General features: G+C 40.2%; 1 protein-coding gene across 13 annotated transcripts in view; it reads right to left on the reverse strand.

Moving 5' to 3' along the window:
- Window positions 1-23810, reverse strand: part of TBC1D31 (TBC1 domain family member 31) — a 70768-nt gene extending 46958 nt beyond the window's left edge. For 2 of the 13 annotated variants that reach the window (XM_072733983.1, XM_025993407.2), the window contains exons 1-6: window positions 23535-23776; window positions 19533-19679; window positions 15889-16055; window positions 13841-13956; window positions 8973-9151; window positions 1363-1514 (exon numbers count right to left, since the gene is read on the reverse strand). In XM_072733983.1, coding sequence (XP_072590084.1) covers window positions 1363-1514; window positions 8973-9151; window positions 13841-13956; window positions 15889-15908 — 467 coding nt within the window. In that variant the 5' untranslated portion in view covers window positions 15909-16055; window positions 19533-19679; window positions 23535-23776. Of the gene's footprint in view, window positions 1-1362; window positions 1515-8972; window positions 9152-13840; window positions 13957-15888; window positions 16056-19532; window positions 19680-19775; window positions 22912-23534 lie in introns of those variants that run through there. The other 11 variants (XM_025993404.2, XM_025993403.2, XM_072733991.1 and 8 more) reach the window with 9 other exon arrangements.
- Window positions 23811-24889: the final 1079 nt, after the last annotated feature.

The raw sequence follows: 24889 nt of genomic DNA on the forward strand, positions 1-24889 counted from the left end.
AAAGCATGCAAACCACCTATCATTATCATGTCTTCTTAACCCCAAATCAAACCTAAACCAGACCAAGCCTCCAATTTATAGAAAATATAGGTGTGACCAGTATATAGGAAACACGGTGAGAGGATCATATTAAACACCATCACAAGGATCCAAAAAGCAAAACCTGAAATACAGAGAGCGCTATAGGACAAATGACTGTTCCTTAATGAATAAATTGCAAGGAAAATATTTAAAAAGGGATATATCATCCAAAACACTGTGTGAACCTAGTTTGGTTCCCGATTTGAACAAAAACTGGGTATATGACAATATTAAGAAATTATTCATTTTTAAAAAGTATGATAATGGGTTAATTAACTGGACTTTAAATAAAAAATTGGAAAAGGAAGTGATAACAATACTAGAGTTATGTTCCAAAAAGGACTCTTTCCTTTAGGGATACACACTGAAATATTTATATATGAAATGATACGCTTGGGTTTTGCTTTAAGGCAAAGCAGTAGGTATTAGGAGGTAGTAATAAGTTGAGTTACAGATAAAATAAAGGTGGCTATCAGATGATTATTACAGTTAATAAAAATGCTGTAATTAGGGCTTCCTGTAATTTTATATTTTTGTGTACATTTGAAATTTACCACAATAATTTAAAAAGTTCTATAGAACATATATAAGTTTGAAGCAATTTTTTTCTATGAAAGAAAAGACAATGAATAGATAATGAAAATGGAATGAAAATTTATAAAATTTTACTGGAAACTAGATTTCTTAAAAATTCTCAGTGTTTTAAAAAATGTACATTTGGATCAGAGAGGGAAACAAACCTTAAGAGACTCTTAACTACAGAAAGCAAAGTGAGGGTTGCTGGAGGGTGGGGGGATGGGGTAACTGGATGACAGACATTAAGGAGGGCACATGATATGCAACCGATGAATCACTGAACTCTAGCACTGAAGCTAATAATATACTATATGTTAATTAACTGAATTTAAATAAAATAAAACATTTTTAAAATGTACATTTGGGGTGCCCAGCTGGCTGGCTCAGAGGAGTGTATGACTCCTGATCTTGGGGTCACAAGTTTGAGCCCACGCTGGGTATAGGGATTACTTTAAAAAATAGATAAATACAGGGATCCCTGGGTGGCGCAGGGGTTTAGCGCCTGCCTTTGGCCCAGGGCGCGATCCTGGAGACCCGGGATCGAATCCCACGTCGGGCTCCTGGTGCATGGAGCCTGCTTCTCCCTCTGCTTATGTCTCTGCCTCTCTCTCTCTCTCTCTCTGTGTGACTATCATAAATAAATAAATAAATAGATTAAAAATAAATAAATAAATACATTTAAACAAAAAGTGAAATGCACATTACCTGGTTACGGCAAATACTTTGTATAATATACTAGAGCTTTCAGGTGGAGCTGGCAATTGATATCTGCAAGAAAGAGTATCACATTCCCAGGCGAAGATGGAATTATCTTTAAAACAGCTGAGGATGGTGTTACTTAATGGTAAAAAGAAAACCTAAAGATAGAGGAAAAGTTATTGTTCATATAGCCAACAGCTTCTTTAAATTTAAAATTATACAAGTTGTCAATTTTTCTTTTAAAAAATTACTTTTTCTTAAACTGGAAAAAAAATATTTATGACATATGACAGGATAATACTGATAACTCGTATACTATTATAAACTGAAAGGAAAAGGTAAACAAACCCCTTTAGAAAAAATCAGGGACTGAAATGACTAAGCAATTCATAAAATACAAAGTAACAATTTAAAAATATTTAACCTTATAAAAGATTCAAATGAAAACAATATTTTGTGTATCAAATTTACTCTAAAAATAACACAAATGAACATGTACACAAGCTATACATACACTAACATATGTACTCCATTTATAAACTACCTTCTACTATAAACATGACATGAAATACTAATTACTCATAAAGATTACAAATATTAAATATTGGTGAGAGTATAGGATACCAGCACTGTCCTGGCTGTTGGTAATAAAAACTGGTTACAGATACTATACAACGTATCTCAACAGCCTTGAGAAGAGAGGTATGAATCTTTTCTGAGCTAGTCAGGCTGCTTCTAAGAGTTAATCCTTTCTGGGGAAAAAAATCAGCAAAGTGCTTTAAGGTAAATGTATACAAATATTTGTTGGGCATTATTTATAAAAATAAAAAAAACAAGTTTGTTGTTGAAAACAAAACTATGATGTTTTATCAGTGACTCAATTTTTTTAATGGACAATTGAGACTGGACTTGATAGTAAAGTTGGAAATACCACTTTATTCTAATTTCTGTTCTTCTGTTGCATAAGCACTAAACAATGCTCTTTTCTCTTTTTTTAAGATTGTATTTATTTATTTATGAGTGACACAGAGAGGGAAGCAGAGACACAGGCAGAAGGAGAAGCAGACTCGCTGCTGGGGAGCCCGATGAGGGACTTGATCCCACGAACCTGGGATCATGACTTGAACTGAAGGCAGATGCTCAACCACTGAGCCACCCAGGGACCCCCTCCTTTAAAAAAAAAATTATTTATTCATTCATGAGAGACACAGAGGCAGAGACATAAGCAGAGGGAGAAGCAACAATGCTGACTTGATAACACAAAGTTTTAGTTAAAATTCACCATTTTCTCCTAAGAATTTCGATGGCCTCTAATATGGTTTTCTGTGTCATTTGTATAAAGCACACGAAGGGAGGAAGGGAAGGAAAAGAAAGGAGAGAAGATGGAAGAAATCTATGCCCTAAGACTGTCCATCCTCTCAAAAAAACCTCAAGTGACATTTACCATGGTTTAATCTTTAGTTCTATCTCTAGCTCTTTATTCTTTGATTCCCATCTAGAGCTGCCGTCTTAACTGTTACAGCTTATTGTTACTCTTCATATTTGAACATATTTTGTCATTGTTTCCACCAGTTTGTCTTTATAAGCTTTATTATTTTTTGAAGAGATATGATTTGTTCTTGTGTTGGAGAAGGAACAGGGAGGGACTAAGGAGGCAGCACACCGTGAACAACTTGTAGCCTTTCATTCGGACCCTGGATTTGTCATACACCTTCACCATTTAGTAGAGTCAGAGAAAGCCTGTTTTCTCTTGAAATGCTACATTCTTTGGTGATGAGGTGATCACCATCTTTAACACTGGAGTGTCTCGAGTATTTACAATTTGGAGGCCATCATCATAGTAGTGAGAGGGAGTGGACCAAAAATGACTGTCTGAGGGTAAAGCAGGATCAACACCAAATCTACTGCGGCTTTCTCCAAGTGTTATAGACATAATGAATCCACAGGCACCTAAATAAAATACTTCTGCAACCCTGCATCTGCTTTGTGTTGTCACCACGTCTGTTCTATACATACAGTTAAAAAAAATCATTTCTTATTTTTAAAATATTTTATTTATTTATTCATGAGAGATACCGAGGGGCAGAGACATAGGCAGACCGAGAAGCAGGCTCCCCACAGGGAGCCTGATGTGGGACTTGATCCCAGGACTCTGAGATCACAACCTGAGCCAAAGACAGACGCTCAACCACTGAGCCATCCAGGTGCCCCAAGAATGATTCTAATAGTTAATGATATTACTATAAAAATTTCAAGGCCTGAAACCTGTAATTTTTTTAAAGTTTATTTATTTATTCATTTATTTAATTTTTTTTAAGAGGTGCGGGGAGGGGCAGATGGAGAGAGAAAGAAAATTTTAAGCAAGCTCCAAGCCCAGCGCGGGCCTCACAATCGATTGTGATCGATCTCACAACCCGAAATCATGACTTGAAATTAAGAATTGGATGCTTAACCGACTGGGTCACCCAGGCACCCCAAGAAACCTGTAGTTTTTATAATAATAGTTGAAGGTTGTTATTATGAACTATTTTTCTTGTATACATATAACAGTATCTTTTTAAATAATAAATAGTGCTTAAAAACCACAACTCTTACATACATACATACATAATGCACTGTGGGACTTACTGGTTAATTAAAACAATCTACTCAGTGTTCATGCTAATAAGATACAATAAAAAATGCTAATTTGACTGCTGCCCTTGCCTAATTCAATCCTCGCTTTTGTCCTTGGCTCACTTTGTCAAAGACAATCTCTGATAGATTGTTTGCCAACAGATTCAGAAAGATTTATAATAGAAAGGTCTTACTGAAAGAATTTGCAATAAATACAATGTAATCTAAAACGAATACACTGAAACACTGTTTGAAAACCAATGTTGAAAAGAGTGACTTAAGATTTTTATTATAATTAGCAATATTTTTCTAGAAAAGTAATAAAGTTTATTCCTAGTGGGAGAAGCAAAAGCTTAAAAGTTAATGAACACCAACTGCTATTTTAGGGGAATAGCTGTGATAGATTATTGCCTACATGATTATTCATTACTAGATTTGTGATTTTAATTGCCAGATTTTAATGATTATAAAATTGTTCCTAATGAATCATGTCATTATTTAGATAGTGTCATCTCTTGACAATCATAAGCTTAGTTAAAAACTTCAAAAGCACTAACAAAATTTGCTCTTTGGAAGGTTGGCTGAAAGGGTGGGGCTGCTGTTTTTCCTTATAAAATGCAAAAATCTTAAGCTTTCCAACTCACTTTTGAGAGGTATGTGGGCTCTTTTCAAAGTTGAGAGTTCAGTATGGCAATAAAGGGCAAGTCAAATGCACAATTCAGCAAAAATTTAGTGCATGCCCACTAACGAGACTGAATTAAGTTCAGTAATACATTCTTTGTTAAATGTTTCTTCATATCCATCACAAAAATTTTTCCAATACATACCGAACCGTAGTCATCAGAAACTCTAAATTTATTCAAAAATCCCAAACTAAATATTTAAATATTCTACTTTGAACATCAACAAACTAATCGAAATTTACTAATATGAAGCAGTGTAATTGACTTACCCGAAAAGCAGTATGGTATAAAGGAGAGACTCTACACTAATATGAGCTTAGGTTAAAACCACAAGTATTTGATAAGCTATGTAGACATGGGATGTTACTAATGTCTCTGAGCTTCAGATCCCCTTTTGTAAAATGAGAGTAGTATCTACTTTTAGGATTAAAGTTTAAAAATAACTAAACAAAGTGTTAGGTACATAATATTCAATAATTAGTATCTATTGCTATTGGTATTATTTCTATTGCCAGGTACAAAAACCAGTGGAAAGATGTTGGCAGTGACAGGTTCTTTAAAAACATTTTGATATCTGGGTGCCTAGGTGGCTCAGTCGGTTAAACGTCTGACTCTTGATTTCGGCTCAAGTTATGATCTCAGGGTGATGAGATGGAGCCCCCTGCAGACTCCCCACTAAGTGGGGATATTCTCTCTCCCTCTCCCCCTCCCCCTACTCATTCTCTCTCTCTCTCTCTCAAAATAAAATCTTAAAAAAAAAAAAGGAAAATATTTTGAAATCAAAGGTCCATAGTTATTAATTTGAAACCCTTGGTGCTAAATTGTGTTCTAGAATTCAGAATTATTTCTGACTTGAGAATGGTAATATGATATTCTGTGATAGAATGCAGAACCCCTGGGTGACCCGGAGCAATATCCCATACTCAAATACATGAACATTTCAGCCTTGTGTCAATTCAGTTCAGGTTTTGCTGCCAAGTGAATTCAGCAAGATCAGATTTTGCCACCAAGTGAATTGCTTGAAAATTTTTGGGCTTCTGAATTGCTAATGAGGTACCATTCATCTATTTCACGTAGTTCAAAAGAAATACAAGTTATCTTACAGCTCTTTTTTTTTAAGATTTTATTATTATTTATTCATGAGAGACACAGGCAGAGAGAGAAGCAGAGACACAGGCAGAGGGAAGCAGGCTCCATGCAGGCAGCCCAACGCAGGACTCGATCCCGGGTCTCTAGGATCAGGCCCTGGGCTGAAAGTGGCGCTAAACCACTGGGCCACCCAGGCTGCCCCTTACAGCTCTTTAAAAAGATACCTAACTGCACTGAGCCACTCCTGTAGTAGAACCAGAAAACAGGTAAGAACAATGGACAACAGCAGAAGCAGTGGCAGCTGACTTAGATAATAAGCACTTGATACACCAAAGCAGATGTTAGGTCTAGATTGCTTTGTAGAAGCTACCTCATTTGGTCCTGAAGCCAACTCTAAGATACGGGCTACTACTATCTGCATCTTACATATAAGGTAAATAGCCTGTCGAAAATGTTGAACATGAATTTACTTAAGACTTTAGATTTAACTTCTGGCTTATAAGAAATACAAATCAGAGAATAACTTAAATGACATAGCAGTGAATAATAAGACAAATTCAGAATTTGGGGCATTTTCCAGGACAACTGACTTGGTTGCTCTCAAAATAAATAAAAGAATAAATAATAATGTCGTGGGAAAAACGGTAGAAGATTATTTTATTTTTAAAGATTTATTTATTTGAGACAAGAGTGTGCATGCAGTGGTGGGGGCAGGGGAGCAGAGGGAGAAGGAGATGGAGAATCTTCAGCAGACTCCCCACTGAAGGCAGAGCCCAATCTCACCACCCTGAGATCATGACCTGAGCCAAAATCAAGTCAGACACTTAACTGACTGAGCTACTCACGTACCTCATAGAAGACTATTTTAGATTAAAAAGAGCCCTCATAAAATGAGACTCAACATCATTTGTCACCATGTATCACATATACAAAAGTCACAGAAGTTCTATATAAAATACAGAATCATGGACAGCCCAGGTGGCTCAGCGGTTTAGTGCTGCCTTCAGCCCAGGGCCTGATCCTGGGACCCGGAACTGAGTCCCATGTTGGGCTCCCTGCATGGAGTCTGCTTCTCCCTCTGCCTGTGTCTCTGCCTCTCTCTCTCTCTCTCTCTCATGAATAAATAAAATCTTTAAAAAAAATCAAATACAGAATCAGCAAATGGAATGAAAACATAGATTTAGTAAAAATTAAGAATAAAAGTTTTACTTTAAGATTAGTTCACAATTACCTCCTGTTTTCAAAGAATAAGCCAGGAGTAGCAACAATCTGACCAACCTTCAGTTTCTATATAGCCCAGGGGCTAAGAATGGTTTTTACATTTTAAAATTATTTCACTGTAGGGACACCTGGGTGGCTCAGCAGTTAAGCATCTGCCTGGGGCTCAGGTTGTGATCCTGGAGACTCAGGATCGAGTCCCACATCGGGCTCCCTGCATGGAGCTTGCTTCTCCCTCTGCCTATGTCTCTGCCTCGCTCTCTCTCTGTGTCTCTCATTAATAAATAAATAAAAATCTAAAAATAAAATAAAATAATTTCATTGCAGATGGTTATACAAGTACATGCACAATATCCTCAATTTTACTCTGGGTCTGCAAAACAAGAATATTTACTACCTGGTCCTCTGAGAAAAAGTTTGCAGGTAACGTACAGACTACCATGTTCTCTTATTTTAGAACAATATACCTATATCCATACTGCACACTATACATATGTTTTCTAAATTTTATTCTCGTATCACTAACATCTGGAGTCCTACATTTTAAACTAAAATGTCTAAATGACCAAGCAAGGCTAGATTGGCAACTATCCAGCATCTAGTAATTTTAATTTCATGGTAAAAAGAACAGATGGTTTTTGTGTCACTGTTTCATAACTCTGTTTCCATTGTGGGTTCAATTCCCAATGTGCTCTGCTTTGGAATTTAGAATTCAATTTAGTACTAAAGCAATTAAAGAAGAAAAGACCTACTAAGATATTTGGCCTAAACCCCTGATGAGTAAGCTGGCTACAACTTTTATCTATTTTTAATTATTAAAGTCAATCTAAGGAACTGAGATTTCCACAGAGACTACAAAATAAATTTCTGGTTGACATGCACTGCTAGCTGTTCACGTTAATGACCAAGAAATTAAAAGCAATACTGCATGTATAATATAACCTGAAGCAATAGAATGAATCACATGGGAGACTCAGACAATCCTGACAATAGTATTAGGCTAATCAAATGGAAAAAAAATTAAGCCTTAAAAGCAAAAGAGGTGGGTATTTTTTAAAAAGTGATATACATATACAATGGAATACTCATCAGTAATAACAAGGAATGAAGTAGTGAAATGTACAACCACATGGATGAAGCTCAAGACCATTACGTTAAAGGAAAAAAGCTTTACATATACCATTGGTGACTAGCTCTATTTATTTGAAATTTTAGAACAGACAAAACTTAATGTACGGTAGGAAAACATCAGGACAGTGCTTTCCTTGGGATGATGGTAGTAATAGGTCCAACACAGGTTACAGAAGTGTATGTGCAAACTGTACAAAACTGAACAAATACTTAAGATTTGTGCATTATATATAAATTTCACATTAGCAAATACTGAACACTAACCAATTAAATTCAGGCTTAGGTATTTATGGGCAAGTATACTGATGTCTGTTATTCACTTTAAAATAGGGGAAAAAAGGGCAGCCCCGGTGGTCCAGCGGTTTAGCGCCGCCTTTGGCCCAGGGTGTGGTCCTAGAGACCTGGGATCAAGTCCCACATCAGGCTCCCTCTGCCTGTGTCTCTGCCTCTCTGCCTCTCTCTGTGTCTCTCATTTATAAATAAATAAAACCTTAAAAAAATAAAGTGGGAAAAAAAAGAATAGAGGACAGAAATATGGACAGATCCTTAATATAGCACAGTACCATAAGTAAAGATAGCATAGGAATACATTAATGATAGAATCTAATGGTGCACATGTGTTCACTGTGGATTTCTTACAAATCTACTCTACGTTTGAAATTTTTCAAAACAAAAACTCAGTAAGTTATAAACTGTAGCCATAGGTAACATCTTTAATCCTGTGGGCCACTCTGCTTTGCTTGTTGCTGAGTTACGAGAACACAGCTAGGTGGGACAAAGTGAATCATTCATTAGTCTTCCATCATCTATAAACCCTGCTGACCAAGAAACTAGTCTTGAGAAGCACAACAGGCCAAGATGCGCCCCACCTCCACTGACCTTTTGTATACCCACAGACTGTAGAATATTCAGCTTTCTTTTTCTCTGAAAGGTATCCAAGTCCCATAGCTGTGCCGTATCAGAAGAAGTAGTGATGGCGTATCTCCCTGATGCGTGCACAGAGATCGAAAATACTGATGATTCATGTCCTCTCATCCAACTAACTAGCTCCTTGGTAACTGTGGTGAAAAGTAAAAGTTACATAGATCAAACACTATCACCAAAGAACGAATTCAGTTGATGGCTAGGTATTTCTACGAGGCACCTTCATTAACATCTACAAAAGTAAAAGCCTAGTTGGCCGGTTGATAAAATGCACAATGGAACATGTTAGTAACATGAATATCGTGAACACGTGAGGAGATGGGGACAAATGAAAAAGGGTTTAAGAAATGCTTCAAGTGTGACAATAGGGAGTTTGGGCTTTCTCTTGTGAGTCATAGTTTTATCTCATAGAAGAATATCATAGCTGGTGTTTTTAGGGAGAGCACTTTGAAGATACGTGGTAGATACATTACAAAGGAAGAGATAACAAATTCACTTTCTGCTGTAATAATCTAGGGAGGAGACAGGAAGGTCTAAACTAAAAAGGTGATGATGGAGAAAGGAATAAACTCAAGAACTGTAATGGAGAAAATCAAAGGACTGTGTGATCAAATAGATGTGTTGAACTAAAAGACGAGTTAGGTCTTCAGTGGTTCTAGCTTAGTTATGTAACTAGATGACAATACTACTAATTGACTTAAGAAAATACATGAAGAGAAACAGATCTAGCAGTATGGGAAGCAGAGATCATGGATTTTTTTTTTTTTTTAATGAATTTGATTTTTAAAACTGATCCTGAGGTTTGTGTATATCCATGCGAGAGAGAAGCATAGAAAACAGCCTGGTGGGAAAAATACCAAAAACCTCACAATTATCACTGGGTCATAGAATTAGAAGTGATTTGTGTATTCTCTTTACATTTTCCTGAGTTTCCAAGTTTGCTATGGTAGGCATGTTTTACTTTCATGATTAGAACTTTTTCCTCTAGAAGGATGACACTGAGAATAGTCAGAAAGCACAATGTAAATCTGGGAAGCATTAAAAGACACAAAGTAGGTAGAAATTGAAAACAGAGCAAACAGAGAAAGCCCTGGGGGGGAGAGTTGTAGTTTCCAAACACCAGTCTAAAGTCTGGCATTAGTTAATGATCAATTTTTCATTGGTCTTCAGTGAAATGAGAAAAATAAGGATAATGAAATTAGTTTTTCATAAAGCTAAATTTATTTTTTTCAAGATTTTATTTATTTGGGAGACAGAGAGAGAAAGAGCGATAGCACATACAAGTTGGGGAGGAGCAGGAGGCAGAGGGAGAGAGGGAGCAGCAGACTCCCTGCTGAGCAGGGAGCCAGATGTGGGGCTAGATAGATCCCAGGACCCCGGGATCATGAACCGAGCTAAAGGCAGATACTTAACCACCTGAGTCACCCAGGCACCCTTCATAAAGCTAAGTTTAAAGTACTACCTTTCAATCTAGTATTATATCCTTCTAATAAGTTCTTTTATGTTAAAAAAAAAATCTTGTTTCATGAAATGAAGTTTTATTGTTTTTTTCTAATGTCAATTAGCAAACTTAAAAGTTGACAACCCATGTGGGTTGTTCTTCTGCTTTCTCTTTAATTGGGGAAAAAAAATCCAAAAGTCCAGGTACCAGGGACCACTAAAATAACCCAGGAGAGGGGATCCCTGGGTGGCTCAGCGGTTTGGCGCCTGCCTTTGGCCCAGGGCATGATCCTGGAGTCCCGGGATCAAGTCCCACATCGGGCTCCCTGCATGGAGCCTGCTTCTCCCTCTGCCAGTGTCTCTGCCTCTCTCTCTGTCTCTCATAAAAAAAACCAAAAAAAAAAAAAAAAAAAAAAAAAAAAAAACAAACAGGAGAGAACCTACTAGGAAGCAGTTGGAAAGGTAGGAGAAGCCAGAGAGAGAAGAGAACAAAAACTAAGGTCCTGATGTAACGCAAGGTGCTAAACGCTACTGAGAGGTGGAATGAAAAGTAGAAGGAGGGTTTCAACAATCAGAGGTTCTGAATGACCTTGGAGGTGTGGGGGGGGGGAGGAGCAAGTGGCAGAGTCCACTGCTAGAGGTGGTGAAGCAGCGGGATTTAGCAGCCAAGAGGGAGGTAGTGAAGACCACATCCCAAGGAAGGGGCTTCACTGGTGAGGGTAGGGGTGGGGTTCAATAGACAGAAGAGACTGTGAAAAGACAGACCTGAGGAGAGAGGAGAAGAGCATGGATAAAACCCAAGTGAAGCAATCACAGAGGAGTATCAACATTTCGCTTTTTTTTTTTTAACAATTTTTGTGATAGCAGTGTTTGCAACATCAGAGATTGGAGACAGGGTAAAGTCCATTGACAGGTAACAAGTTTAATGATTATGGTCATGCCAACATCTGCAGAGTGGAATATTACATGCTGGTTTTAAAACACTGTCTGAATATTTAATGAGGTTAAGAACACAATCCCACAAAACAATGCAGATAGGATGAGCATATGTTTGTTAGGATGTAAGAGAGGTGGGCGCCCGGGTAGCTTAGTCCGTTAAGTGTGGGACTCTCAGTTTGAGCTCAGGTCGTGATCTCAGCGTCGTAAGATGGAACCTGGGCTCCACTCAGTGGGGAGTCTGCTTGAGATTCTCTCTCCCTCTGCCCCTCCCTCTGTTCATGAGTGCAAATGTGCTGATGCTCTATCAAATAAATAAATAAATAAAATCTTAATAATAAAAAAAGAATGTAAAAAAGGTATATGCAGAGAAAACAGACTGGAAAGATAGGTCCCTGCTACAGAAACATGGACTGTGTCTGAGCATTACTGAAGGACGTTGAGTTAGCCTCCTTACACGCACAGTGAGAGTGTAGTGGTGATTAAGAGCAGGGACTCTGGGGGATCCCTGGTGGCGCAGCGGTTTGGCGCCTGCCTTTGGCCCAGGGCACGATCCTGGAGACCCGGGATCGAATCCCACACCAGGCTCCCGGTGCATGGAGCCTGCTTCTCCCTCCGCCTGTGTCTCTGCCTCTCTCTCTCTGTGACTATCATAAATAAAAAAAAAAAAAATTAAAAAAAAAAAAAAAAAAAGAGCAGGGACTCTGGAGCTAGGCTTCCAGGATAGGATTCCTGGCTCCACCACTTACAAGCTGTGGGACCTTGGTCAAGTTACTTCTATGCCTCAGTCTTCTCATCTGTGAAATGGAGGTAACAGTAGCCATCTCCGTGCGTTTCAGGACAATGAAAATTAGTATGTATAAAGTCATAGAACAGTACTTGGCAAGCAGCCCAGGTGGCTCAGGGGTTTAGCACCGCCTTCAGCCCAGGTTGTGATCCTGGAGACCCAGGATCGAGTTGTGCGTCGGGCTCCCTGCATGGGAGCCTGTTTTCTTAAAAAAAAAAAAAAAAAAAGAAGAGAAAAAGAACAGTACTGGGTAAAGAGTAACCTATATAAGTGTTAGCTATCACTAATATTACTACGGTTATTATGTTCCTTTTTCTAAAATAGATTTTACTTATTAGAGAGAAAACATGCTCACATGGGGGAGGGGCAGAGGGGGAGAAATGAGCAAACTCAGCGTTGAACCCGGAGCTGGGGCTCAAACCCAGGATTCAGAGATTACGACCTGAGCCAAAACCAAGAGTTCGATGCTTAACCACCTAAGCCACCCAGGCGCCCCAGTTATTATTATTATTATTTCTTAAGATTTTTATTTATTTATTCATGAGATAGAGAGAGAGAGAGGCAGAGACACAGGCAGAGGGAGAAAGAAGCAGGCTCCATGCAGGGAGCCTGACATGGGACTCGATCCCGGGTCTCCAGGATCAGGTGCTGAGCTGAAGGCGGCACTAAACTGCTGAGCCACCCGGACTGCCCTCAATTATTATTATCTTTCTAAATATTCTATCAATTACTTCAATAATAAGAAAAAAAATACAGTTGAGATACCTTTTTTCTTACTAAGAGATTCAGTTTACAGAACTCTAAATTCTCTAAAAATAGGCATGGTGTAAAATACATAGGCTATATTTGAAAGTTATTATTCTTGTACCTAAGTACAAGAAGGAACTGAGGCTTCAGAGAGAGGTCTGGCTTTTGTTCAGGTTCCTGAGGAGCATTCTCTAAACCCTAAAAATTTCCCCAGTTAAGGGGTGTTTGTTACTCATGGCTGGTCCCTTGGACAACAACAGATGGCTTATCTAAGGAGAGAATCTCAGAGCCGGGTCTGGTCACACAAGAAAGACCAGCCATGTGAGTGAACAGAAGGCTGGGGCTCTGGGCCATGTGATATCCGCCCAAACACTCCAAAGAGGGGAGAGGGCTGGAAATTTGGATTATTGCCCACCGGTCTGAATTCAAATCAGTCATGTTTACATCATGGAGCCTCCATAAAAGTCCTGGACATCAAAGCTTCGTGAATTTTTGGTTTGGCAATACTCAGCGTGGATGGTCACTTGCTGATGCTGGGAGGGTAATATGCCCTAAGGGGAATAGCAGTTTCTCTTCTGGGAGCCTCCCACATTCTACCCTGTGTCCTTCCTTTACCTGGTTCCAATTTATATCCTCCTGTTGCATTAAAACCACAATTGTAAGCAGAGTGCTAAGTTCTGTGAGTCATTCTGGTGAATTACCAAACCTGAGGGTAGTTGTGGGGAACCTTGAATTTGTAGACAGCAGACCTGATGGGAAGATGGTCCCAGGACCCCCCAAACTTACAGCTGATGTCTCAAATGAGGTCATTTTGTGGGGACCTATGCCCCAGACTGTACAGACTGACAAACTCCTTACAGTACTTCAGTCTAAATTTTACTCTCATTCAAAAATAAATAGAAAGACTTCTTACCTGTGTCGAAACATTTAATAGAATAATCAGCTAATGCCACAAGGAATTCAGACTTCCTACGGAGATTAAAGGCCAGAGCTGTGCATGCTTGTGCTGTTCGCTGAACAAGATTAAACCTATTAAGAGATTACCACATTAGTATTAGAAATTCTTCCAACAATCATAAATTTTACGTTGGAAGAGTCCTTAGAGATGAAGAAAATGAAACCCAGAAAAATGAACTCTTGTTTCGGTAGGCCAAAAATAGATGCTGAAGAGTTCCGTCTGCCATGTACAGAAACTTGGCACTTACTTAGCAGGTTTTAAGCCTAGCAGAATTACGACCAGCCACGGCTTTCAGGAAGATGATTCTGGCAGCAATGGCAAATGGATAGAGGGACAAGAAGAGATCTGAAGCAAGCTGCTAGATAGCATCTGACCAGAGTTATGGGTATAAAAAGGAAAGGACAAACAGGACAAGAGTCAGGAGTCAAGTGGGTGTACGGCATGGTGATGCATCAAATATGAGGTGAGGAGGGAGGAATCAAGAATTCCTCATGTGTAAAATGAAGGTAAAAAAAAAAAAAAAAAAGATCTCGGAACACCTGGGTGGCTCAGTGGTTGAGCGTCTGCTATCAGCTCAGGGTGTGATCCCAGGCCTGGGATTGAGTCCCACATCAGGCTCCCTGCAAGGAGCCTGCTTCTCCCTCTGCCTATGTCTCTGACTCTCTCTGTGTCTCTCATGAATAAATATATAAATCTTTAAAAAAAAAAAGATCTCATAAGGTCGTTGTGATGATTAAGTGAACTAATACAGTGACTAAATGAAATAATATATGCTAAGTGCTTAGCAGAGTACCTGGCACACAGCTACATTAATTTACTAAAAAAAATCAGGTTCTCAAGAGTGGGCAAAAGAGGGATGAGTTGAGGATAGAAAATAAGTCTGGTTTTAAATATGTTGAGTTCAAGGCCTTTGCAAAATGTTTAGAGCTATACTGTCCAAGAAATATAACACAGGCCACAGGTGTAATTTAAAATATTGTAGGAGCCTTTTTACTTTGAAAAAAAGAAAAGGTAAAATTAATCTTAATAACATATTTTTCCTGATATGTATATATTATGATTTCAAAATTTAATTAATAAAATTAAGGAGATATTTTACATTCTTTTTTTCATACTAAGTCTTCCATATCCACTGTGTATTTTACACTAACAACACATCTCAATTTGTTTTTTTTTTAATACTTATAATTTTAACCATTTTTTTTAAAAGATTTATTTATTTGAGAGAGTGAGCAAGAGAGCATGAGCAGGGGGAGGAGCAAAGGGAGAAGCAGACTGCCTGCTGAGCAGGGAGCCCAACGTGGGGCTCAATCCCAGGACCCCAGGTTCATGACCTGAGCCAAAGACAGATGCTTAACTAAGTGAACCATCCAGGTGCCCCTGACACATCTCAATTTGGACTAGCCAACTTTCAGTCTCCAGAGCTTGATGCAGCCAGTGGCTCCTGCACAGGACAGCCTAATCTAGCCAGTAGGTAGTAGAAGTAAATCTGGATTAACAGTGTTTGCATGACAGCTGAAGCCTCAGGCTTGTTATTGATGAGATTATCAATGAGAATGCCTGGAGCATGGAATGGAGCAGGCCCAGGAGAGATGCTCGAGCAGTACAATGAAGGGACAGGCACTAGCAGGAGAGTCAGCGAAACAAGGGGAAAAATTGATCAGAGAAGTAAAAAAATCAGGAAAGAGCTGTACCTTGAAGCAACAGAAAAAAATTCTACAGAGGATGTGAAGACGAGTATTTAATGGAATGAGAAGTGAGAGACCATTCGATTAGGCAAGTAAAATTTCCAAGGGACCCCAGCACAATGGGTGTTCAAATCAGGCATGCCTGATTTCAAGTCTCAGCTCTGCCACTTACTCTTCTGCTCAGATGTGAATATTTAGAGAGAGAGAGAAAGGGGACAGTGGACAAATTAAAAGAGAAGAACACTCATGGTGCAAAGTCCCAGGGATGGCCTCAGAAGATGGAGATCAGTGCTGGAAGAAACTAGGATCACTTACTTTATGAATAAACCAACCATATGGATGGCTGTGTATCTGAGGCTGTGTTGGGGAAGAGGAAGGGCAGCTTGAAAGTGTCTGTTTTCTCATGAGTGAGGAGGCCAGCCAGTCGAGCAAGAGTAGGATCGTACACAAGCAGATGAGGAAGCAGGCAAAGGTCTGGAATGCTGGAGGAGATTGGGAGAAGTAAGAACTATTGACAAAATAATAACAATTAGCAAACGAAGGGAAGGAATCAGAAACGCTCAGGTCCATTATCTAGTAACGGAGTCTCTACAGTAATTTTTGTTTTCTCTAGCAGCAGGAACAGAGAAGAGACAGTTGTATGGACTTAAGATTGAGAACTGGTAGCATGCATTAGGCAAGGGTTAAGGCTGGGAGAATTGTGACCGTTACTTTTTTGGCAAAGAAGAGAGACAATGATTAACAGATATCTAATAAATTACAGAGAAATTCATTATCTACTACCTCTTCTTTTCCGGAACAATTTGAGAATAAGTTACTGAGATCATGATTTCTACAAACAAGAAAATTCTCCCATATAATTGCAATACAACTATCAAAATCAGAAAATTACATTTATATATTACCACCACCGAGTCCTCAGACCCCCACTCAGTTTTGCCATGTGTCCCTAGTAATGTCCTTGACAGCAAAAACATCAGTCCAGATTCATGTCTTTACTTTTCAGGTTTCTAGTCTCCCTCAAGCTGGAATAATTCTTCTGGTTTTTCTACAACTTTCATGACCTCAACCCTCAAGTTACGGGCCATCCTATGTATGCACACAAACTTTGATCTGTCCCACTACTTGTGTCATCAGTTGATAAGGTAGTGTTTGCTATACTTCACCACAAAATTAATCTTTCCCCCTCTATAATTATTTTGTGGGGAGCTGCTCTGTGACTATGTGAGTATAGCTTTTCACTAACTTATTGATTACAGCATGAATTCATAGATTTCTACTTTACTCAGTGGGTTAGTACCCATTACTATCATTATTTATTTTGCTACTTACAGTGTCTCTAATACAGGGGCTCTTTTAAGCCACCATTATGTCCTTTTGACACTCTGTGTTTTTTTAAGATTTTATTTATTTAGAGAGAGAGAGAGAAAAGCAGATTCCCGCTGAGCTGGAAGCCGATTCCGGACTTGATCCCAGGACCCCGGGATCTCAACCTTAGCCGAAGGCAGCATTTAATCGACTGAGCCACCCAGGTGCCCTTTGACCCCCCCTTTTTTTAAAGATTTATTTATTCATGAGAGACACACACAGAGAGAGAGGCAGAGACAGAGGGAGGAGTAGGCTCCCCGCAGGGAACCTGATGTGGGACGCGATCCAGATTCCAGGATCATGCCCTCAGCTGAAGGCAAAATGCTCAACCACTGAGCCACCCAGGCATCTCGACACTCTTTCTTTAAACAATTCCTTCTTTCTGGCTATAAAATGTTAAAGGCTCACCTTGTACTTTGCCTGTCTCTATCCTAAAACTGGCCGTTTCTGCCAGGATCCTTGATTACTTTTAGCAGATCGTGGTATTTAGGAAAAAAACTGGGTATATTCATTGCTACTGGGGTGTTGTTGCTCCCAGGTCCTATGAATGGACTACGCTAGGAAACATATGAACATGTAATTCATTCACTCACTCATACATCTATTCAATTCTATGTCCAGATATTCAAAACCAGCAGTGCACACAGGTGTATATCCAATTCCAACCTGGTACCACAGGATTCATTCTAGTTTTCTACGTTCCTATATTTGTAACCCCCCTTCCTGATCGGAGAAGCCGGGTCCCCATTATCCTCAACATATTTACTCACTTGATCAAAGCTTCCTGTATTTCCCATGACTGTCCATCCCTCGCAGAGACACCTGACTCTGCCAGGGGGACGGGTTCTCCCTCCCACCTACCTGCCCCCCCGCTGCAGGGATGCTTCCCTTCATCAATCCCACCTAACTGCTTCTGCACTCAGTTGTTCAGCAGAGGAAGCAGAGGCAGAAGCTGAAGATCGAGTCTTTAAAACTGCTAGATGTACAAGGGGTGGTGGAAAGGGAGGTGGGCAGGGGACTGGGGTGACTGAGTGACAGCACTGAGGGGGGCACCTGATGGGATGAGCACTGGGTGTTATGCTATATGTTGCCAAATTGAACTCCAATAAAAAGAAATTAAAAAAAAAAGGAGTAATGGGTATCATCTAGGCAAAGATATAGAGGGATGTCAGTGAGCCCTCTTGCTCAATTATAGAACTCAACAGTTAAAACCAGAAATAGACAAAACCATTTAACTCATGCTCTAACTGAAACCCATTTTTCTTATTTCTTACCACACGATTTTTAGTATACAAAATTCTTTAAGTTTTAATTCTAATCCTAGTGAATATACAGTTCTACATTAATTTCAGGTGTACAATATAGTAACTTAACATTTCTGTACATCAGCCTGTGCTCATCACATCAAGTGCACTCCTTAATCCCCTTCACCTATTTACTCTCTTCCCTTTGTAACCATCAGTTTGTTCTCTATAGTTTAGAGTCTGTTTCTTGGTTTGCCTCTCTGTTTTTTCTCCTTTGTTCATTTATTTTGTTTCTTTAAATTTCATATATGAGTGAAATCATCGTATTTGTCTTTCTCTGGCTTCTTCTGATTAGCGTAATATTCTCTAACTCCATCTTCACGTCATTGCAAATGGAAGTATTTCATTAATTTTATGGCTGAATGATATTCTATTGTATGTATATACCACCTCTTTATCTAGTCATCAGTTGATGGACACATGGGCTGTTTCCATAGTTTGGGTATTAAAAATAAAGCTGTTGTAAACAGGGGGGTGCATGTATCCATTCAAATTAGTATGTTTGTATTTGGATAAATACCCAGAAGAATGATTGCTAAATCATAAGATACTTCTATTTTTGGCTTTTAGAGGAACCCCATACTGTTTTCCAGGTGGGTCGCACCAGTTTGCATTCCCGCCGGCAGTGAGAGAGGGTTCTGCTTTCTCATGTTTGTCAACATCTGTTGTTTCTTGTGTTCTTGATTTTAGCCATTCTGATGGGAGTGGGGTGGTATCTCATTGTGGTTTTTATTTGTACTTCCCTGATGATGAGTAATGATGAGTATCTTTTAATAAAAAATAAAAAAATAAAACTGCTAGATGTGTGTGCACCTGGGTGGCTCAGTGGTTAAGCAGGGAGCCTGCTTCTCGCTCTGCTTACATCTCTGCCTCTCTCTCTGTCTCTCATGAATAAATAAAATCTTAAAGAAAACAAAACTGGTAGATGTGAAAACTGTGACAATAATGTACGAAGGAAATTATGCTCTTTCGAAATTGCCTGATAAAGTACCAGGCAGTGATAAGATAGCAATAATAAATTTTTAAATTTAGGGAAAAACAAGCTACTAGAGATACCATTCAAACTGGAACTTGAATTCTCTAAAAAAAAAAAAAAAAAAAAATCTAACTATATTTTTCTATGCTCTTCCACTTTCTTCCATCAGCATTTATGACCGTGTTTTACAGGGTACCTGAAATAGAGTAAGAATTTAAATGAATCCTGCTGAATGAATAATTAACAGGAGGTACTAAAATTGGCAGTGACTGACTTGTTAAATAAGATATGTATCAAACGGATCTGCTCACCTGTTTCCATACAAGTCAAAAACATAGATATTTCCTTGATGGTCTCCAGCAATTAAGCAATCACCTGAACTATCAAAAGCCACATTCAAAAATCGCAAGACTTTCGGAAGGTAATCAGAAGTGCTGTGAATGATGTTCACTATAATTCTGTCAAAAACAAACAAACAATATATGTAATTCTAAGCCAAGCATTACTTACGAAAGATATAGCATACATCACTTATTTTGAAGTTTCCTGCCTACCTGTTCCCCTCTTTTCTGCTATTCTCCTAGAAGCAATTGTACAGTGATTTCCAAAAGCAGATCAGAAGGTTATTCATTATCAAAGTGGCTACTGTTCATATGTTCAACAAATACTTGAAAATTCACTATGTGTCACACACTGAACACGCTGGGGCCTAACAGTAACCGATGGACACAGGCCCTTGCCCTCTTGGAGCTTTCAGTTTAGTGGGGAAGACAAATATGAAAAAAATAAGTGCACATATGAACAGAAAGTGACAGACAATAACAAGATATGAGAATGTATTTTTGATTGAGTTAGTCAAACTGTTACATGAAGCCATAAACACATGCTAAGAACAATGATGTAATTAGTGAAAAGTAGTTTCATGTAAATCATAAGCCACCACATGCAAGAATAATTTCAATTCAGTATCTTAATTTTAAGATATCTTAATGAGATTTTGTAGTATAAAGTGTTCCAAAGTGAATTAAGCATACATGAGTTTTATTTTCTACAGTTGTCTAAAGTTACTATTTTTTGAGAAGATCTTGCACCATATATCTGTTAAAAGAAGCCTGTTATAAAACTCGCAGCAGAGAATAACTGATTTCTTAAAATAATTTATGTGTGCCTATTCAGGTCACAAAGAGCAGAATAATCCCTCTCCCCTTTATAAAGATTTTATTTATTCATGAGAGACGAGAGAGAGAGAGAGAGAGAGAGAGAGAGAGAGAGAGAGAGAGAGAGACATAAGCAGGCTCCCTGCAGGGAGCCCAATGTGGGACTCATCCGGGTCTCCAGGATCATGCCCTGAGCTGAAGGCAGACGCTCAAATGCTGAGCCACCCAGGCATCCTATTTTCTTCAGTTTAAACATAAGGTGGTTCATTGGGGGAAATAGCAAATTTCTTACAATACTTATTTTTATCAGGTCCCTGACAAAGATTCTTTGCTTGACCAAACTTTAGTCTGGCTCCTGAACCTTCTGAGGCACTTCTCCATCTGTGCACTTCCTTGTAAAACCTAGTTTTATCAAAAACCCTGCTCAGTCTGTCTGTTTAATTAGAACCCCCGACCTTCAGGACCTGATCATCCTTGATAACTGAGCAGTTTCTCATTCTCAACCATCTCCCAGCTGACATCTAATCAAGCTGGCCTGTCTTCAGCAAGAATCTCTTTAGGCTGGTTTACCCAAAGTTCCTCTATCCTAGTAACTTTCTATCCACTGACTCCCACCCTGCCTTTTGGCTTGACATTCCCAGTTGCCCAGGCTCTATTCAGACCCGAGCCCAGTTCTGTACCGAGGTCTCCTTTCCTCTATTGCAATAGAGGAAGAAAATCTGTTTTTACCACTTTAACTACTGTCCAGCTCTGGTTTTCCTTTGACATCCCCAAAGCGGAAGAGGGGGGAGAATATATATATTGAAAAGAGTAATAACATCAAAATGTTCCCCAGCAATTAAAATCAGACAAAGCCAACGACTTTTCCCTCTGCTCTTGTTTCTATAACATTTATTATGTATTCGGATTACAACATTACATGATCATTGTTCAAAATAAGGAAAATATGGAAAAACACTAGTAAATAAAACTGATTATAACCCTACCATCTGGATATATAATCACAATTAATAGCAACATTCTGCCCTTTTGATTCCTATAACACACACATACTAGCATTTATTTTAGAACAACTGCCTTTCAACTGCTCATGAGTTGCCTGATGGTTCCTCAATTCTTAAACATAATTTAAAAATAAAAAATTTACCAAACAAGATCCATGAGACACTGAGACATTTTTTAAAAGTCTTTATATGCCCTAAGGCAACACTAGTCTGGCCGGCATGATTATTTTCACCTATAGTCTTAGTGATTAACTTGCCCTTCATAGAACTAGTTAATGGACATTTTCTTCAACTAACATCCAACTGACTCAGTCTGTGCCCCTGGTCTCTCTCAACACCATCACAGTGGATTCTGATGAACAAAAATAAAGCTATGTTTTAGTGGAAGCAAATTAACATTTGGTAAAACTTGTGTCTTTACTTTTTTGAATCTTGCATGTATATCCAGATATTTTATGACAGCAAGAAATAGAATTACTGTGGGTTAGCAATAACCTTTTTCTTTTTTTTTAAAGATTTTATTTATTTATTTATATGAGAGACAGAGAGAGAGAGGCAGAGACATAGGCAGAGGGAGAAGCAAGGCTCCTTGCAGGAAGCCCGATGCGGGACTTGATCCTGGGACTCTAGGATCACGCCCTGTGCTGAAGGCAGAGGCTCAACTGCTGAGCCACCCAGGCATCTGGGTAGTAACTTTCAGAATATTTAGAAAACATCAGAAGTAGAGGTAGTGTTTACATAAACTCCACGTTTGGAAATGAAAATGTCTACTGAAGAATCCCTACTCTAAACAAAAATTTTTATTCAATGGAATTGGTGGGACAGCAACATGGCTAGGGGGCTGTCAGCAAGCAGAAACCAAACAAGCTGTCAGTACAACGTCTGGAACCAGGCTTCCAGCAAGCATAGATGGCAGTTGAAGTCTGTTGATTTGTTGAGCTGCAACCAAAGGATCAAGAGAAAAGATACTAGGAGAAGAAACATGAATCCAAGTGATGCAGCAAAGGCCATGAAATCCTAGGAAGTTAAAATCAATAGGATCAATCTGTGTGCAGCAATTGGAACCAAGATGGCACCACTTGGGACAAAGGCTTCCATTGAAGTCTTGAGTGGCTAAGACTCAAACAGGTCACGTATCTGGAACCAGAATGAAAACCAGAATGAAAAGAACCTGGGGAGGAGAGGCGGGAACAGGAAACGTACAGAGGACTTCCAGCGCAGTGAAAATACTTTCTAGGATACTGCAATGGTGGATACAGGTCATTATACAATTGCCCAATCCCATAAAACACACAACACCAAAAGGGAATCCTAGTATAAACTGTGGACTTCCAGTGATAATGATAATATGTCAATGCAGACTCCTCAATTGCAATAAATATACCTTTCTGATGGGAGATTTTGATAATGGGGAGGCTATGCATGTGTGAGTGCAGCGGGTATATGGGAAATCTCTGTCCCTTCCTCTGAATTTGCCTGTGAACCTAAAACAGTTCTTAAAAAAAAAAAAAAAAAAAAAAAAAAAAAAAAAGTCTATCTAAAAAACAAACACAATTAGCAGCAGCAGCAGCAGCAGCAGCAGCACAGTCCTTACTAGGTCACCTTGACCGTGGCCGAACCCCCCTGTCGTCACCGTCACACACACAACCCTGTAAACTCCAAAAATCCGGAAGTTTGTGGTGTTCCACAGCTGCCCCCACCCCCCCCCCCGCCCCAGAGCTTAGAAGCTTGGCACAGAGTCAGCGCTCAACAAACAGTTGATGGGTGGGTGCACGCCCGCCTGAATGCAGGTATCCGAGGATTTAAGGAGGTTAAGCTGCGCATTCGGGAGGGGTAGGGGTGCACCGCTGTCCTTCCCCTGCAGTTCCTCCAGTTCCTTTCCAGCTGCAACCCCTAACGTTTACTGAGCATCTACTGCGCGCCAGGAACGCTACGGGGCTGCCACGGTGACCCAGGCGGGCTCAGCCCGGGCACAACTGTCTCGCGCCCCCGCCCTCACGACCTGGGCCACCGAGCACCGACTCAGACCACCTGCCTTGCAAGAGGTCATCGGGGGCAGGGGCGGGGCAGAGCCCGAAGCCCCACCCGGGCCCCCGCACCCCTTCCCCAGGCCCTCGCCGGCCCCCAGGCCCCCCTCAGCCGCCGCCTTTACCCGTCCCGAGCGGCCGGGGACGGCTTGCGGTGCCACAGCTTGCCGCTCTCCCTGTTGCCTAGGTCCGTGCTCTGCATCGCGAAGCCCCGCCGCCGCCGCCGCCGCCGCCGCCGCCACCGCGCGATGCACAACCGACCCGGGCGCCTTCCCGGCAGGCCCCGCGCTCCCCGCCCGGGAAATTTAATCTCCCGACCCGGGAAATTTGAGCTCCCGGCCCCGGCCCGGGCGTCCGGGATCCCGGCGACCCGACCACCCGCGCGGGGGACGCCGACCTTTCTATTCGCAGCCAATAGGGAGGCAGTTTTGCTTCCCAACTCCGCCCAAGCGACCCCTGCAGCTCGGGATAATGGAACTGGCCAACGACCTTCTCTTAGACTCCGCCCCTTAGGGGCGGTCCATCCCCTACCCCCGGGGCCCAAAGCCTTCTGGGAATCGTAGTTTTCTGCGGGTGGCACAGAGCCATGTGCTTGAGAATTCTGCGCTGCTGCTCCCCCAATCCCCCCGCGGGGTTTTAGGCTCCCCATGGAGGCAATAAAAGTGGTTTTTTTCCTGTGGCCCCTACATTCTTTTCTACATTGCTTTTAGGGACTCAGGGATTGTGGAGACAACTAGTAGAAGGACCCAAATGCATTGAGAATTGAAGGGGGTTCCTTTTACAGAGCTTAAAAGAACCTCTATAGAGTCCATTCTTCTTGTCCTTATCACCATTGTGATTGGTTTTCAACTGTAATCTAACAAAAGGCGCCAGTATCATGGTGTCCAGTCCACCAGGCATGGACTAGTGAACGTCAACAACCAGTTGCATTGACATCAGAGTTCCTTTTTGCAAAAATTCACTTAACTTAGCACTTCCTTCAGGCCTAGGAGGTATCAAGCATTCTTCTAAGTGTTTGACGATTACTTCATTTAATCCTCATAGAAAATCTACAATGTTGGTAGGACTATTATTTTCATTTTTGGGGCTTTGTGAGGTAGTATATTGGTTTCCTAAGGCTGCAGTAATGAATTACCACAAACTTGGTAAGAAAGAAGAAAAAGAAAAGAAAGGAAAGAAGAAAGTTATTCTCTCATAGTTCTGGAGGTCAGAGTCAGAAATCAAGGTGTTGGCAGAGTGGCTCCTTCCAGAGCCTCTAGGGAAGATTCCATTTCTTGCCTTTTCCAGCTTCCTTGACTTGGGACCACATCATTCCCTTCCATCCCCCCATTCTCTGCCTCCATCTTCACCTTGCCTTCTCTTTCCCACCTTTGTCTCAAATCTCTCTTGCTTTTCTCTTATAAGAACACCTGTCATTGGATTTAGGGCCCACCTGGGTAATCCGGGATGATCTCCTCATCCTAAGGTTCTTAACTTAATT

The sequence above is a fragment of the Vulpes vulpes genome, chromosome 13 (genome assembly GCF_048418805.1).
Source record: "Vulpes vulpes isolate BD-2025 chromosome 13, VulVul3, whole genome shotgun sequence".
NCBI classification, from domain to species: Eukaryota; Metazoa; Chordata; class Mammalia; order Carnivora; family Canidae; genus Vulpes; species Vulpes vulpes.